Raw genomic sequence first — 16,695 nt, forward strand, 5'->3', positions numbered from 1 at the left:
CGTTATAACGATGCGCATAGTCAACGCATGAAACAAATGCAAACCTATATAGCATTTTATTTTTGCATAAATATACTCCAACCCTCCACCTCAATCGAGCGGTGGGAATGAGTTCAAAAAATTATACGTCTTCTTATTAAAAGCGAACCTGTTGTTCCTATTCATGAATCTGTTGCTCAACAGACTGTTCTCATTCGTCGTGTTGTCCATTGGCGGAGCGGACGCTCTCCCTTCGTTTCTCGCGTTCGAAGTCCCGGGGGTACTCTGGGTGACGTCGTTCCCCGACAGAATCCTCACCGACGGCCGCGGCGTCCCACTGATTCTGGCCACCCTCCCCCGCTTCGCCGCAGTCCGTCGGGCGGAAGGACCTCCACGGCCTCTACAAGTACCGGACACTCGTCTTCCACCCCAACCCCAGTCACTGCCCAGGACGTTCATGGACGTGCGCGCAGGTGACGCCGCGCTTCCGGTTCCGTCAAACGTCAGGTCCACAACCGAAGAATCGTTCTCGTTCAGCGGCCTGTACCTCGTCATGGCGGGAGGAAAGATGAAAGACCTCATGGAGTGGTACAGCATGCTGTTTTCTCTCTTCGGTGGAGGTGGAGGAGGTGGAGTGATACCTCGTGCGGTATTCAAGGCGGTGCGGTCTTTCCGTTGTCCCTTGCGCCTTTCTCGTATCAAGGCCCCTTGTAAGTGAATGTTTTCGTCTTGAAAGGTACGAATCTCGTTCTTGAGGTTAAGCCGCTCGACGTTCATCTGATCCACTTGGCTCTCAAGTCTGGAGATCACTTTGCTGACCTGTAGCAGGACGCTGCGCAGCGGCGGCAGGTCCTCGGGTTCGGCTGTCTGGAGGCATTGCTCGACGACGTTGATTTCGTTTCGCAGGTGTGAGAGGTGCTCCTGCACCACCGGAGATATAGCGGGACGAGGAGGTTGCCGACTAGTGCTGGGCAGTTCCAGGAAGCCTCGCGATTCCATGGTGGCACACTGAGCACACAGCTCACACCTGTTACTGGAAGCGTGCGGTCCCGGTGGTGTTCATGGCCGCTACGCTGAATGATCGGTTCTGCTGCATTCAGAACAGCGGATGAAGATGATGATGATGGCAAACAGGCATCGCGTGGCGATGGTGCTGACTCCGAGACTTGCTGGTGAAATCGCGTTAGTGGACAAACGAACTCTGTTGGACGCCAAGGTGCGAGCCATTGCCAAAAAATAAATAGCATTTTTAAAAGGAGAACGCGGTTAGTGTAGGTATTTAAGTAATTATGCAAGCACCGGGTGTAGTTATGTTGCGGATGAGAGAGAACGTGATCGAAGTTATCCTCATGGCCTCGTGCATGATGCGGTGCACCGTTCCGGCTGCAGTATGAATTCTCGACGGGGTTCCAAGAAATATTATCAGGTAATTATTTCGGCATCTTTGTTTTTTAAATGTGACGCAAAGCTTCGAATGTCATACATAAACATGTCGCTGATGTTCCACATGACTATATACTCTGACGTTTAGGGGGAAAAAAAGCTTATGTTTTGCCAGTAACATGCATTGCAATTTGTTTAGCGAGCAGAAGGGCGCAAACAACCCGGTACATGATGACGAAGACGATGAAAACCAGAGATAGGGAGAAGTAAAAATGTTTCGCTTTTAGCTCTCCCTTCTCGGTTTTTTGTCTTGTTTATAGAGAGACCTGCTTAGTTGTGTACATCACGCAGGACGCACTTGTAAAATCAGAGAAGGAAATCAGTATCAGAGAACAGTACACAGTGGCTAGGACACCTTGTCAAGAAGTGCCATACTTGTGCGGCTTGTTCGTTTCGCAAGCGCTGGCATGGCAATACGGTGGGGTTGCGGTGCACCCAGACTGGTTCGGCTCCATTCTTCTTACTGTAAGAAAGCTATACACTTCAAAACGGCGTCGTGTTTTTGTCACATGCCATGAAGCCACTGGAAATTTTTCTTCGCACAATGAAGGATTCTTCAGAGATTGACGAAGTATGGAGCCTGTTGGTACGTGACTGGAGGCTAGCGACAAAACCACACACGAGACAAGACGTGCGACGTTTGTGGAAGTCTTGTCTCGGGTGTGGTTTTGTCACTATCCTCCAGTCATATCCTTCAGAGCTTTGTGTAATGTTCTGTGCTGGTGTTGATACGTAGGACGACCTCCTGGATGTCGACTCTCCAAGGAGCCCCTGCCGATACGACTATGGGGACTCCCCGGACATCCTTACCCACGATGAGCTCCTCTCGCTTCAGGGTGTCATGGAGGAACGTAATCAGGACGTCGGACAACGCATCTTAGCTCTTTCTGAGAGAGTAGCTGAAGTGGAAACATACATTAATGACTTGGTCACTCAGCAAAGAAATCTCAAGAATGAGATACTCACCCTTCAGGACGAAAACCTGCACTTGCAGCTTGCACTCAACAGGGAACGTAGGAAGGCAAGCATCGAGCTGTTTTTATTTATTTTTAACATTTTTACCGGATTAAATGTTACGCCACGAGGAAATGGGGTAGGGTAACTACAATGTAACCTCGCTCTGTCTGCGAAAGGCTTAGGCGTTCGCATGATGCCTCCGAGCCGTAATGTAGTGCGCCCGCAAGCGAGATATGCGGAGATATACCTCCGTGACAGTATAGCTTTATGTTGTCTCGGAGCATAGAGCTGTACATGTGTATAGTACTCGAAAACTCCATACCCACATGGAGTGTCAAGTTTCGGTAGGTTTACTAAGTAGGCTGTGCGAATACAGCTGAAGTGACCTCGCACGTACTGAAACCTACATGAAAGAAATTGCCCGTGTTGCAGGTTCGTCGGGCCTGGACCCAGCTCGAACATGTCTCCTTGCCTTCAAGACAAAAGCAGCAGTCCTTCCTCTCCTTCGTCCTTCCTTGGAATCTCAACTCAACTAACGAGAACGACCTCTTCGATTTCGCGGACCTGGAGGGCTACGGAGACTCGTGTAGGTATCGTCATTCATTGTTCATACGTTTTTTAGCGTAGTACTACATGGTAGGAACACCACATCAGTGGAAAAGAAAGTAGCAGCCGTGCTGTACCAACAACACCTAGATGGTGAAAGCCTGCGCATTGCCTCCTCTCCCTCTTTCAATTAAGAGTTAAAAATCACCTACTACTGCGATTCACCGTTCTGCGAATTCTAGAACCCGCAAATGATTGCAGCTCACCTGGAACCTGCAGACCTAAATATTTAGACTAAAAGTGCAAGACCTTTTCCAGAAAATCAGTTTTGAGAAAGATTGAGACCGTTTTGCGCTTTATAAGTTTAGTTTATATAAGTTTTCCCATTTAGTACGAGGGGACCTTCAATCACAACTCGCAGACGACGGTGGTTCTGCTCCATGGCCACGACTGCTGAAAGCACGTTGGTGATTGGCTACGGCCGTTGAAAACACGATCCTGATTGGCTGACTCTTAATTGTTACGTCACGTCGACGAGCGCGCAGGCCTATAGGTGGTGTTGGCTGTATGACTATGGATTGAACGCCAGTATGGATACGTCACACAAGTATCGGCCGTACTAGCTATCAGTGAATTTTTCCCGATACCAACGGTACTTCGAGATAACGTATACGATATCGCGTTGGGAATAGAATGGAAAGTGCTGCTGCTTTGTCGTGCAGCGCTTCGTACACGCACTGGAGCCCTGCTGACATGGACACCGCGTACGGGCCAAGCCCACAAAAAGCAGAGCTGCCGGACACCATCGTATGGGCACCACCATCTCCATCACTACCACCACCACCACCGTCGCCACGCGGATTCAGCCACTGACTTCTCGTCGTCGTCCTCGTCACAAAGCCGGTCGCGCAGTTCCGCCGGTGGCGTCTCGGGAAGTGATGCGGAGATGTTGTCCTACGAACCTGTAGCGTTGGACTAAACAGCCTTGCGGCTCTAGTTCAGAAAACAGCATTAAAGTGTCCATACTAAAGTGCGTGCGGTGTATTGGTGTGTACGAAATTCACTCGGAAATGCGATGGCTTTCTCATGAGCGCTTCTTTGTCGTATTTTATGGCGAATTCGGGTGGTCATTTCGGAGCAACTTTTTTTTTGCCAGATCTAGAACAGTCATGTTCGCTTGGTCAAAATGAAGCAAATCTCGCATGTTCGCGTGGCGCTTTTCGAGCGCTCGGAATTTGTTAGCTAGCACTTTTTTTGCCCGGCCTCAAAACGATCGAGCAGCAGATTGCTCAACTGTATCCGGTGTTGTCACATCCGCACTGCAACGGTGGTGAGTGCCCTCATTGGCCCGCATGTTGAAATCACGTGGTTTAGCAGACGACAAAACTCGAAGATTTGCGACCGCGACGCCCCAACAACAACTTTATTTTCGGTCTTGGAGAGTGGGGAGTTTCATCGCAACAGGCGATACTCTACCCCAGTGCTTGGTGGAATGGGGGGAATAAAATAACGAGCCCCTTTACAATAACGATCGAAGTCCGATGGTGTCCAGAAATGTCAGAAGAGCTTTGAGCGCAGAGCGTTGCTGGGCTGGATTGGGCCAGGGACCAAGCAATTTCGGTAGGGAGAAAGGGCCAGAGTCCAGCTGACGAAGAGACTCGGAGAGTGTGATTCGGGAAGGTTCGTAGTGAGGGCAATGAAGAAGAATGTGCTCCAGATCCTCAAGAGCACCACAGTGGCAACAGGTGGGAGAATCAATTTGTCTCAAGCGGTAACGCCACTGAGCTGTAAAGGCCACATCGAGGCGCATGCGGTGGATTAATGCAGCATCCTGACGAGATGTGTTTCGTGGCATGCGGAAAGCGAGCATGGGATCAACTCTGTTCAACATAGAGGGGGGAAGAATGTCGGTTGTCCGTTGGCGGGAAGCCAGGGGTGTCACTAGACGTCGCAGAATTGAACGGCGGTCTCCTCTGAGCAGAACAATACGGGTCCGGTTCCGAGACGAGAGTGCTGCTTCTGCGGCGCTGTCGGCCTGCTCGTTCCCCACGACACCACAATGGGCTGGAACCCACTGGAGAACGAGCCTGTGGCCTGCGGCGTAGATAGTGTGGTAAGCCATTAACACGTCGGTGACTAGGGGTGCGGATGGGCCTCGTATGCCGGAAGTTTCAATTGCTTGAAGTGCAGATTTGGAGTCTGTAAAGACTGCCCATTCCCGGGGTGGAAAATCAGCGATGTGTTGTAGAAAGAAAAGGATGGCATAGAGTTCCGTTCCAAATTGCCGCATAATTGTGGCTAGGGTGTACAATCGGCACTTTCTCCTGTAGGTTTCGCCGCGACGCCCCTAGCGTGATCCAAGTACCTAAAACCGCTAGATTCCTAGCAATCATATTCGGGTGGCAACGGTCACGTGATCCAGCTCGGTCGCCGACCTAGCAATTTCCGAGCGCTCGGCACTCTTGCTACGAAATGACCACCCGAATTCGCTATTAGATCGCAACACGAGACTCCGACATCTGCTTGAGAAACTACAGGCTCAACACTCTTTCCCGATGGATGTCCGCATAGTTCCCCCAGCATTGATGGACACATACTAATCTCTTCTCTCGCACTAATTCGTGTTGTCCTCTTGCCATCTGCCACATATGTGTACACTGCGGACAACTCGTGGTGTGTGCACGCTTTGCAGTGTTTCGACGGTGGCTTCCTGTTCAAAGCGGAGCTTCACAACAAACAACGCCACATCTCATACTGTTAATTGGTTTTGTATTTGCTCAGATATACACAGTGTATCGTGACAAGCGTTATCGCTTGCCACTTCAGTTAACAGCAGCCGTGTGCAATCTCAGCGGCTGAAACGCCACACACACACACACCAACATGACAATAGCCGTCCACGTCACGTAGGATAATGCACTAATACAGCCTACTAGCTGCAGTACCTGTTCCCTAAATGTTCCCTGTGCCGCTTCTGGATATATTTTACTACACAGGCATCCACACGCGGGTCACAAAAGTACACTGCATAACCAGCATCGTTCCCTTTTGCACACTGCTTAGGAGTCATCACCGTGGGCGCAACAGCACGATAAGTGCTTAAAGGTCCACATCGTCGAGCATGAACTCTTTCTCTCGGTGCTTCTAGGGCTCCGATATCGACCTGTTCAATTGTTCCATTGGTTGAGTTCGTTTCTGTTCCACTGGTCTTTGCGTACCGTCTTCTGAGGGTGTCCTTGATGGCAAGTCACCTACTAAGACCAAGGGGCTATCTGGAAGAGGCTTTGTGTACAGAGGCCGATACGTCGTGTCCACGAAACCGGACATGGCCGAACCGTCGCTCTGGAATGACTGTGCACTTGTTGTCCTCGAGAGATCCTATAACACATTCGTCACTGTTGAACATCGGACAAGGATAAGAGGCACCAATAAGGGCATGAAGCCCTTCCTCCCTACGCATGACCTGACTAGGCGTGCGGAGTTTGACTATGGTATAGCCCTCAACGGTTCACTGCGACCTCAGCTTTGTAGAAAAACGGTCGAGCCCAACGCATGCGGTGCGTGTCGATTCGCCGTACTTCGTCGCCATGACAACCGTGCCGCGCCTCATCCGTAACGCGTGAAAATGCAACACTGTGAACCAGGCAAAAGAACTGATATGTTGTGACGCAATACTGCAGCGGTATCTGTTTGTTTCATGCACTGGCCTGTGATCCCAGCACACGCGTAGTGCGAAGCCATGACCTACTACTATACTAGAGACCTGGACATGCGCAATGCTCCCAGCACCGGGGTAGTAGTTCTGGCAATCGCCGCTTGGCTACGGGATTTGGCGCTAGCTCGCACTATTCGTTACCACGTGACTTGTCGAAACCGTGGCGATGTATGGTAGGCTGTGTTGACAACGACGAAGCAGTATAAGAGAGATAATAGCGCGTGCTTTGCAACAGCCTGTGTATCCCTGCGTAGCAGAGTAAAGGCGGTGGCAAGGGTGATTCCCTCTCCCCAATAATGCTATGTGGCGCTTGCAGCGGTCACTAACGTAACTAACCCGTGACCCGTCTCTCCCATAGGGGATCGCCAGCTGTCCAGGTCTCTAGTATAGAGTAGGTCGTGTGTGAAGCACTATGCCTAGCCGATGCACACGAGCACAGGCTAACGCAAATGTCCATCCAGCAGTCCAAGATTTCGCTTCCCTTACACCCAAGACTACCTCTCAGAATGCTTACAGCGCCACCACGTTTCTGGAGGAACCGCTTCCGCGCACCAGGAAACACCGGTGGACAAGTCCGTAGAACCAAACAAAAACTGACTTTTGCCGCGAATATGTCTACGTACATAATGTCGGCATTATACTTACGTGTGGTCCGACCCCTCGACGCTTGCGTATGTATGAGATAAGGCAAAAGATCAATACGACTACCGTGATCGCTGCACTGACGATGATGATCGTAGACAGGGTTTTCGACACTGCAGGAATACGCATTAACGTGAACTTTCCTTCAGGGAGGGATCGTGCTATAGGCTGGAACTTACCGCAGTCCTCGTCGCTAAGATCGCCGCAGTTGTTTTCATGATTGCACGCCAGTTCTTTCCAGATGCATAGCTTATTCGAGCACTGGAACTCGTCGCCGTAGCAGGTATCAAAGTGCAGAGCTACAGAGGAAGACCCGGACCAGTTGCAACGCCTAAAGACGAGTGTAGGTTTCCGCGTGCCAACTTACGCTGTCGGAAGGAGGTGATAACGAGTTCGAATCCCTTCCGTTCGTAGTTCCAGTCATGCCTTGACGTGTAAAGGTGAACATACATGGTGGGTGACATGATCCAATAAGCTTCTTTTCCTCTCGGATCGTCCAGGTTTCGACAGAACCGCTTCGTGTCCACTCGTTGATCCCATATCTGTTGGTGACAGAAAGTTAAGTTAACACTCTTAACCGAGTCAGGCCTCAGGAGCAGGGGCGGATCTAGAGGGGTGTCCGGATGTCCGACCCCCTCCACAATTTCTGTATTCACGTAGTGTTTAATTGACCTTAGATTGCGTATCTAGCATGCGGTCCATGGCTGGATCCGCCCCTGTTCACGAGACTTCGCTGTGTGTTCTTCTGCGCTGTGGTATCGGAACAAGTTTTCATAGACCTAGCAGTTTAACAGTGCGCAGCTTGGCCACAGCGTAGAGTTCTGAAGTATCCTATTCGACGCTCTGCGGCTTACCTCGAGTGCGGACAGGCAAGTCATGGGTATGTCCAGGAATGGTATGCTGTAGAGCAGACTGCGGTCCTTGCGTGTGCTAATCTGGACGGTGCAGTTGAAGCCGTTCTCTATGTAGTGTCTTGTCGCTCGAAGTACCATCGCGGACTGAACACCAGCACCACCTATGCGGACCTGGACGCGCTGCGAAGATGCGCACAGGTCATCCAGGTAGTCTGCAGACATGAATGTTACAAGAAAAGAGCCCGTTGCATTTATACCGCTTTAAACATGCGTTCGAAAACTTTCTGCAGCAAATATATCTTCCGCAGCTTTCTGATGTTTGTTGTTCGAGGGACGTCCCATGAGTACTGAGCCTGACCTAGGAGGAGGTAGCCGGGGTGGAAAAACTACTTTTCAACGCAGCCCCCAGCAACGTGCACACACTTCGCCTAGCGATGCTCCAGCGTTTGGATTAGAGCACTGCACGGGCTCGGGCTTACCCACCCGGGCCAGGCCCAGCCCGCGGTCCGGGCCGGGCCGGGCTTTGCGTTTTTTGCGGGCATGGGCCGGGCTCGGGCTTCAGCCACCGGGCCCGGGCCGCGTACGGGCTTGACGACGCCGGCCATGGTGGGGTATTTACGCGAACATATTTCACGAGACTGGACAGCTGAATTTTCACGTCACTTTTTTTTTTCATTGGGTATATGGGATATCATGGTATTCTCATCTGAGAATTATCAGTGTTTTATATGCGATCATGCTTATTTCGAGTAATGGGTCTGGATTTCACACGTGCACTCACACACATTTGGGGACGATTGGTGTGGCGGGCGCGCTGAGAGTCCGGCACGAGGGTCACTTAGGTTAGGTGTTGGGATTTCGTTCCCGTGAGAGTCCGGCACGAGGGTCAGTTAGGTTAGGTGCTCTAACATATTTCGTTCGCGTGAGAGTTCGAGAAAGGGGAACTAACACGGGTGCATGCGCAATAGGGCGGAGATGAGTCTCTCTTGAACCGCAAGGTACATATCGCCAACGCTCCACTGCGCGCTGCCTTCCCAAGCAAGCAGGCACCAAGCACAGAGCGGCTTGACGACAGAGAAATACAGCCGCTCCGTTCGAGTGTACCGCCTCACTCTCCACCAATTAGCTGCGCCCTTTTTCTCGCTGCGCTCTGCTCTTTAGTAAAACTAAATACGCCTATACGGGCCTCGAGAACACATAGAGCAGAGGCGGGCTGGGACTGGACCTGAGCATGGAAACAGTCGGATACGGGCTGGGCCCGGGCCGGTGCCGGGCTGGAAATATATATAGGACGCCGGGCCTGGGCCGGACACGGGCCTGAAAATTAGGCCCGTGCAGTGCTCTAATTTGGATCCCCGTGGGGAGATAATCAGAAATTCGGTTCTCCAAAAGATAGGTCATAGTGTCGTCATCGCTAGGAGAATGGACACCAGAGTTCCTTTCTCATCTCGGGGAACAGATGGAAGCCCGATGGGGCGAGGCTCTGGCAGTTATGATGAATGGTTGCCCACAGAAAAGCCACTGGAGTGGACAACAACCATAGCCATGGTGTGAGGGCGCATTCTTATGATACAATAGGACACTTTTCCGTAGCATACAATGGATGTTTGGACATGATGGCGTCCAGCACGCGATGAATCAGGGTCGCACAGATGTCTCCGGTGATGGTCTGCCTTTATTAAGGTAATCAATGGGCAACACGCCCATAAAATCCGAGAAAACCATGACCATCACCTTGCCTGCAGATGGAGTAGAACGAACCACTTTTTGCGGCCGGAGACGAGGGGTGTTTCCACTCTCCTTTCGGAAGTGGTAGACTGGGCATAGAATCCCGCGGAATCTGCCTTCAACAGCTGAAGACCGTCTTTGGATGTGGTGTAGTGCCTGAGTTTCTGACCAGGCGTGAGCAATCTTGAGACGTACCTGACAGAGACCTTGTGCACGTCAAGATATCAAGTCAAGATGCGCTGAGCTGTGCCTTTGGATATGCCTGTGACCTGAGGTATGACCTCACACGGTGCACATGGTCGTGTACACGGTGAATGGTTTCTTGTGCGGTCACTTCCGCAGGCCTTGCAAGACGCGGGTCGTCTTCGAGGCTGTACCGTCCTCGCTTGAATTCCAAGGTCCACTTGTTCACCGTACTACAGGATGGGGCTTCAGGGGTTAGGCCCTTCCGAGACAAATATGACCGTACGTGCTACGTAGTTTTTGTGTTTTAGCTGAACCTGTCGGTTGCCGCCACAGGAAAACCGCGCGCACATGTGACATCACAGGGGTGCCCTACCACATATCGCACCCTGACCGGCAGCGTGCCAGAGGAATTCTTTCTGCGCAGGTCCTGGCATGACGTCATTGCCAACGTCACACGTGATCATAAAAATGGGGGCGCCCATGACCGGCGGCCGAACCGTTTGTAAAAAACACAACTGCCGTTTCTGCGCGTCCTTGTACGTCTTTCAATCTGCAGTGCGATGCGTAAATACTTGGGGACACCTCTCACACTAACGGTATCGCGTCCCGCCCCCGGCTTTACATTGTCAGAGATGTGTTATCTGATTCAGCATGGCTGAAAACCGAAAGAATGGCAGTATATTTTTCGTGCACATTTCTCAATGACTTTCCAAATCTGAACTGGTGCAAAATTCTAAGGATGCGCCTAGATTGCGCCACTAACACAAATTATGTTACAACTGAATGAGGAGACAGCAGACAGATGCGTAAGACTTGCACGTGAGTCTCCAGCGCAAGTCTCGCACGTGCCTGCCGAATTTAGCTGGTGGTCTTTTCTGTGGGCAACCATCACCATGCTCGCCATAACCATCCATCCATCCATCCATCCAACCTCGCCCCATCGGACTTCCATCTGTTCACCGCGATGAGAAAGGAACCCTACTCTCCTAGTGATGATGACGCTATGACCCGTCTATTGGAGCTCAAAATTTCCTATTCTCTCTCCACGGGGATTTACACGTTCGTACGCAAAATGCCCCGTGGACCGAGAACCAGCAAGGCCAAGCCCGTGCTCTTCAGCCGGGCTGGGTCTTCAGCGCATGCGCTGCGCAACTGCATCTGCCATTTGTTACAAGAATGGTTGTAAAAATGGGCAGTTCAGTTTCGGAAGGCCCAGGGAGTGCACGCGCGATGAGGCCAGGTTAGGACGACGCGTGTCCAAGAGTCCCATATCCGCCAACCAGCTGAAAACAGAAATGGCACTTGCTGGATGAACCTGAGGGCCATTCACCACAAGAAAGACAGAGACAGAATGCTCCGAAGTTCACAGATTCGCACAAGCGCGCTAGAGTGGACTTTGCCCGCCAACACATCAGCATCGACTGGACGAAGTCAGGGCCTCTTCCCATATCCCTATCTTTCTAAAGTGTGACGTTTCTGGCGTTGTTCAGCGACAACAACATGTTTAACCTCGACGGCTCTGGCGGCTCCCGTCACTAATGGAGAGATCGGGGCAAGGGCCCGCTTTACCATTCCAAATGAAACTTCGGTGGCGAATCAGTGACGGTATGGGGCGACTTCTACAACACGGACGTTCGTCAGTTGTAGAATGGACCCAATAGCCTATCGGACAGTCCTCCAAGGCCACCTTCTTCCGTCCCTTCGTCGTCAAGGTCTGGTCTTTGAGCAAGACCAATGCTGCAATATACGTGAGCCATTCCACCCGAGCATAGTTGGAAGCTAACGAAGTCACGCTTCTGCTTTGGCCAGCCCATAGCCATGGCCCCAACCAATTGGAAAGCCTCTGAGGAATCGTTGTGTGCAGGATTTACGCGAACGGACGCCAGTATGGTACCCAACATTACCTCAAACATGGCCATATACAAATATGTTCGCATGATCTCAAGATAACGTTTCCTGTGACGTGGAGCCAGGACAGGAGGCGATTTTGCCATAAGCGACCACTTGAGGGCGGTTGCAAAATCTGAATATTGTGTCACTCCTGCGTGTGCCATTTCTTGTGGCGTCATTCTTGAAGAGTGCCTATGTCCTATGGCAAAGTTGCCTGTCTGTGCGCGCACTCCTTCTATATCAGGCCAAGAACTTATGGGATGCCCACCGTGTGTTCTATAGACAAAGCTGAATGCATTATTAAAAACAGAATGTTACTGGGTGTTACGTTAGATTTTCCAAGAAAGTTTTGCCTCAGAAAGTGAGCCATACTTGTCTGTGAGAACATTTTCCGTACACTGCAACACATTCCAGCCATTCAAGTAGCACAATGTCGTTCATCACATTCAAAAACAGGCCAACAAATAAAAAACGATAACCTATTCTTTCCGCTTCGAACGGAGAGGAAGGATGATTTTCACCTCTTGTCAGTCCCCTTATCCCTTCCACATTTCGCATCATATTTACCGTCCACTGTCTTTGTTTTGACTCCGTCGTCTGTGTCAGCAGACAACGTGTGGCGTCAGTGCACGAGTTGGTGATATTTATGACATAAAAAAGAACGCTAATTTATTTATTCTCACTGGAGCTCTTCACGTGGATCACCCCCACATACGGTGTAAATTAGAATGCACAAAAGAAAACATAAAAAGACACAAAGAAGATTCCATATACTCCTCAAATGTCTCACCAGGACGAACTACTGAGTTACAAGATTGTGAAATCCCGTGGCAACAAGTCAACAATGAAAACAACACTATATACAACAGTCGCCTTATATGTAGCACTTTATGTGCAATTTGACTGTATTTTTATTTTATAGTTGTCTGGCGAAGAGAGCGGTAAACGTTACTTGCAAACTGTAACAGTTTCAGTCATTTTTTAAAACTATTTGAGTTCTCGCAGAAGTGATTGGGCGTTCCAACGCCTCTAATGACCTGCACACACGAAATCATCATGAAAGCGTAACAGATAACGACTCTGAGCATCTGAACACAAGCAACGACAAGAAACACACAAGACCTATCGCTGGAGCATGGCATAACTCATAATAATAATAATAAGAACTGAGATCATGTCGTACGCCTACTCTGTTACGATTTGTAACTATAACTCTGATCATCTACGTAGGTGCTCGCATATTTTCATGTTTGTTTGTTTGGCCGCGTATTTTCGTTCCAACTACGCGCTCATTTCGCGTTGACGTCATCTTCAGGTCAACTTCCGCACTCAGCTACTGTAAATCACGAAAAGGTTTCGACAGAACATATCAATAACACTTAAGCTATCGGTTCCGTAATGCACACGGCGGCCCGATGGCATAACGCTCTCCATATCGCAAGCACAGTAAAGGTTGTGCTCAGTATACAGCAATTTCTACTTACGGAAAAGTTCTTTCTGCAGCGTTATTTACTGCGCGAGAACCTCTTGCTTTTGGTCGAAGCTTAACTGAGTAATAAAGAAAAACAAAAAGAAAACCTGCAAACAAAAAGGTTGTTTTGAAAGCAAAAAGAGCATCATCTTCAACACCATGTTCGTCGTTTAACAGTTCTCTGAAATTTGATGCTTTTCAAGAGTTACCTTGCTAGTTCTACCGCAAACGAGTAGGATTCACGCCGAAGTACAAAGAAAAACGTGGACGAAAAAGGGTTCCAGGTTCTCCGCGGAGACGGTAAGGTAAGGTAAAAGAGGGTAAAAAAAAACGTATAGAGAGGGAGTACCTACTTTTAGGGCGAGTGGAATGACCAAACGGTTCACTTTCACACACACACAACACTGACTCAAAAAATGCACTTTCCTATTCCACTCCGTTCTGCTTGTCTTTTTAGATCAGCCCTGTTTGGTTGCTTTGGAAAGGACTCGGGATCCGAGTGCCCATACATGAGCACGGAATACATTGACCAATAAACTTTTTTTTCGTCCGGAAAATGCACTCGGAGATGTATATACTGAGTACCCGTTTGTCATCTTCTGCACTGGTATGCCAAATCACAGGCATGGCAGTTGAGTGACAACCTCCACGAGGTTCCCTTTGTCTTTCACATGAACTGTTTTCGTGTTTCCAACCCTATATGTAATCGTCGAGAACACAGCTGCATGAAAAGACAGATAGGTGGGACCTGACGCGATGTTGAACAGCACAGATATATGTACTTACAGAACCTATAATGGCATAAAATAAACGAAATTAAAGAAGTCCGCGGAAAGTCCGTGCAAAAACTGTACCTGATGATCGGTCGCGTTGATTTCTCTTTCATCCAAATGCGCATTCTGATCTTCGAACCGAAAAATAACTACTTCAATAAGCAGGAAGCACAGAAGCGTTATCGTTCTGAATAAGGCGAAACCATCAACGTAATTAGGAACTTACATATCGGACACGTCTCGTAACATAGCGAGAGAGAGAGAGAGAGAGACAGAGAGAAAGAGATACAGACAACTTACACACTGTTGACTTGGTTGTCCTATCCGCCGAAATCAAGACCCAAAGTGAAAAGAAGTATCCAACCACAACCCCGTTCGTCGCCATGGCACGAAGCTTACGCGTATGTTTTGAGCGATCTCCTCTGGACGTCGTAAGGGCTGCTTATCTGCACAGGAGTGACGCCTCAAGGATAGCGGAGAAACCGTAACCTTTCTTCTTATCTCAAAACGAGATATGGGAAGATTTGCTGAAAATCCGGGCAATGAACGGCGCGAGATGCAGAAATCAAATACAATGCAACGCGTCAGGTACAGAGCTCCGAGGCGACTCTGCAAAAAATGGCATGGCTGCTAGCACGCATTTTCGATCTGAAGCATTCCTGAAGTTTTGACAGCCGCTTTGTCAGAAACGTGTCGTCGCTTACGTTGATCCAATTGTATTTCTGAAGCGCGCGCAATTGGTGACGTTCGCGCGTAAATTCCGGATGGCTGCACGTGCTTTCGTCGGGATTTCCTTGATATCCGTTGACCATACAAAGTATCAAATTTTAGTGGGCCGTGATATTTGAGACCCTCCATTGTGGACGGTCTGAAGCTGTTAACTGATTTTGAGATTACACTTGTATTCGACCGTACAAATGCCAAAGGCAAAATCAAATGCTCGATGCCAAAATTATTTTTTTCTGTTTTAGATACTCGTTAACGCAACCACCTGTATCATGTCCTCTATTATTCCTCATGCATTTTGCCACTGTCAAAGGACTAAACACAGTAGGATCAAGGTAGGACCGCACGTGGTAGATCGAGAGCAGATCGAGTAGATGTAGCAGTCCCGTATGCTCCTCCTCTATACCGTAGCGTGATAAGCACAAAGTACGGTACCAGCTTCACTGGACGTGATGCAGCACGTTATCAAGAGAAGACGCTGCGAGTGCAATACTCAATATTCAAGTTAGTCTATCTTAAATACTGTTGGGAGTAACTTGGTGTCTTACATTTTACGATACTTTTAAAACACAGCGCTTAGTACCTCAACACATACGTTTTGGCAGTAACATGTACTCCTGAGATATTTAGTTTGTTAGTTAGGGAGTCAGGAAACGCAGAGATAAAGATTAACTCTGTATGTTTTGGACGGTTTTGGATGGCCGCTATGCCACTCACACCTGCACATATTTCACCTCAGATATTCCTGGGTCCCACTGTCCATCTGCGGCGCCTTGGGTTTGGAGGATGCCCACGACAATGTGTCGACCTGAAGGGCATGTTGGTGAATGCCCGGGAAAGGCCGGTGTTTCGTGGAGTAGCGACCGAGGACGACTACGTTTGTTAATAATTTAAATGAATAGTTGATTAACACAACATGTTACTTGCTCGGTTACTTTCATTTTGCACGGCTTTTCTTTTTCCGAGTACAGCATCAGGTACACGCGCAAGCGACATTAGCAAAATCCTACGCTGTCGCCTTTGAGTGCGTAAGCGTTGGTGCTTCTGCGCATGCGCGATACACAAGCAGAGCTTTGCGCATTGCGCAGAACCACCACCGGTCCGTGGTTATACTAAAACTCAATATTCTCCCGGGCGAGACGTCCGTGGGTGAGGGCGAGGAGGAGAGCATGCACCAAGAAGAATATGGCGGGAAAACAAGAGTATCCGTGGAGTCTTCACTTTGTATTGGACAGTAAATTTTACAAACTGTAACTTGACTGTGTCTTGAAAGTAACGAGCTACTTTTGTCAGTATTTAGTGTTGTACTCAAATACTTTTCAAGACTGAGTATCTAGTGAATGTTACTTGTACAAGCATACCTGTATGTCCACTTTCTGAAGGTAATTTCCGCTGCTTCCTGACGTTTCCGCGTGTCCTCAATCCCAGTTAGTTCGCGGTGCAACGGACCGCTTTCATTGCATATTGCCTATGCGCATGCGCGTGGCGCCTCTGACCTTGAAGGCGCCATGAAACATTGCTTCTGCACCCGACAGATGCCGCTTTACGGATCCGAAACAGACGGAATTTCTCTCTCCGAATACGGCGCATGCTTTTGGGGATACGACACCTCGACAACCCGGCCTGCCCAGCTCCAAGAAAGGTTCCGTGACCGGGTGCTAAGCGCATGTTTTGGCGCGCAGCCAAATTGATTCGCCGAAGAAGGCTCTGACGTGAGTATTTTTTTATTCCACGTTTGCGCCGCGAAGCGGCTGTAGCTATGCGCGGCGTACAGACGTGGACAAA

At 49.5% G+C, this 16,695-nt stretch overlaps 2 protein-coding genes across 4 annotated transcripts; one reads left to right on the forward strand and one right to left on the reverse strand.

The window, feature by feature from the left end:
• The first annotated feature begins 1,296 nt into the window (after positions 1-1,296).
• Positions 1,297-3,958, forward strand: LOC135400038 (uncharacterized). Of its 2 annotated transcripts, none has more exons than XM_064631781.1 (4): positions 1,297-1,405; positions 2,159-2,443; positions 2,812-2,969; positions 3,648-3,958. In XM_064631781.1, exons 1-4 carry the CDS (start codon positions 1,370-1,372, stop codon positions 3,796-3,798), a joined length of 630 nt encoding a protein of 209 aa, XP_064487851.1. In that variant the 5' UTR covers positions 1,297-1,369; the 3' UTR covers positions 3,799-3,958. The 2 variants fall into 2 exon arrangements, with proteins under 2 accessions (XP_064487851.1, XP_064487850.1); XM_064631780.1 differs by having other exon boundaries at positions 2,812-2,965.
• Positions 3,959-5,677: 1,719 nt separating this feature from the next.
• On the reverse strand, positions 5,678-14,790 carry LOC135400039 (uncharacterized). 2 transcript variants are annotated; one of them, XM_064631782.1, is made up of 6 exons: positions 14,485-14,790; positions 8,137-8,348; positions 7,650-7,824; positions 7,462-7,581; positions 7,286-7,395; positions 5,678-6,303 (listed from the first exon to the last, which is right to left on the reverse strand). In XM_064631782.1, exons 1-6 carry the CDS (start codon positions 14,567-14,569, stop codon positions 6,070-6,072), a joined length of 936 nt encoding a protein of 311 aa, XP_064487852.1. In that variant the 5' UTR covers positions 14,570-14,790; the 3' UTR covers positions 5,678-6,069. The 2 variants fall into 2 exon arrangements, with proteins under 2 accessions (XP_064487852.1, XP_064487853.1); XM_064631783.1 differs by having other exon boundaries at positions 8,137-8,316; positions 14,485-14,574.
• Positions 14,791-16,695: the final 1,905 nt, after the last annotated feature.

The sequence above is a fragment of the Ornithodoros turicata genome, chromosome 7 (genome assembly GCF_037126465.1).
Source record: "Ornithodoros turicata isolate Travis chromosome 7, ASM3712646v1, whole genome shotgun sequence".
Taxonomy (NCBI): Eukaryota; Metazoa; Arthropoda; class Arachnida; order Ixodida; family Argasidae; genus Ornithodoros; species Ornithodoros turicata.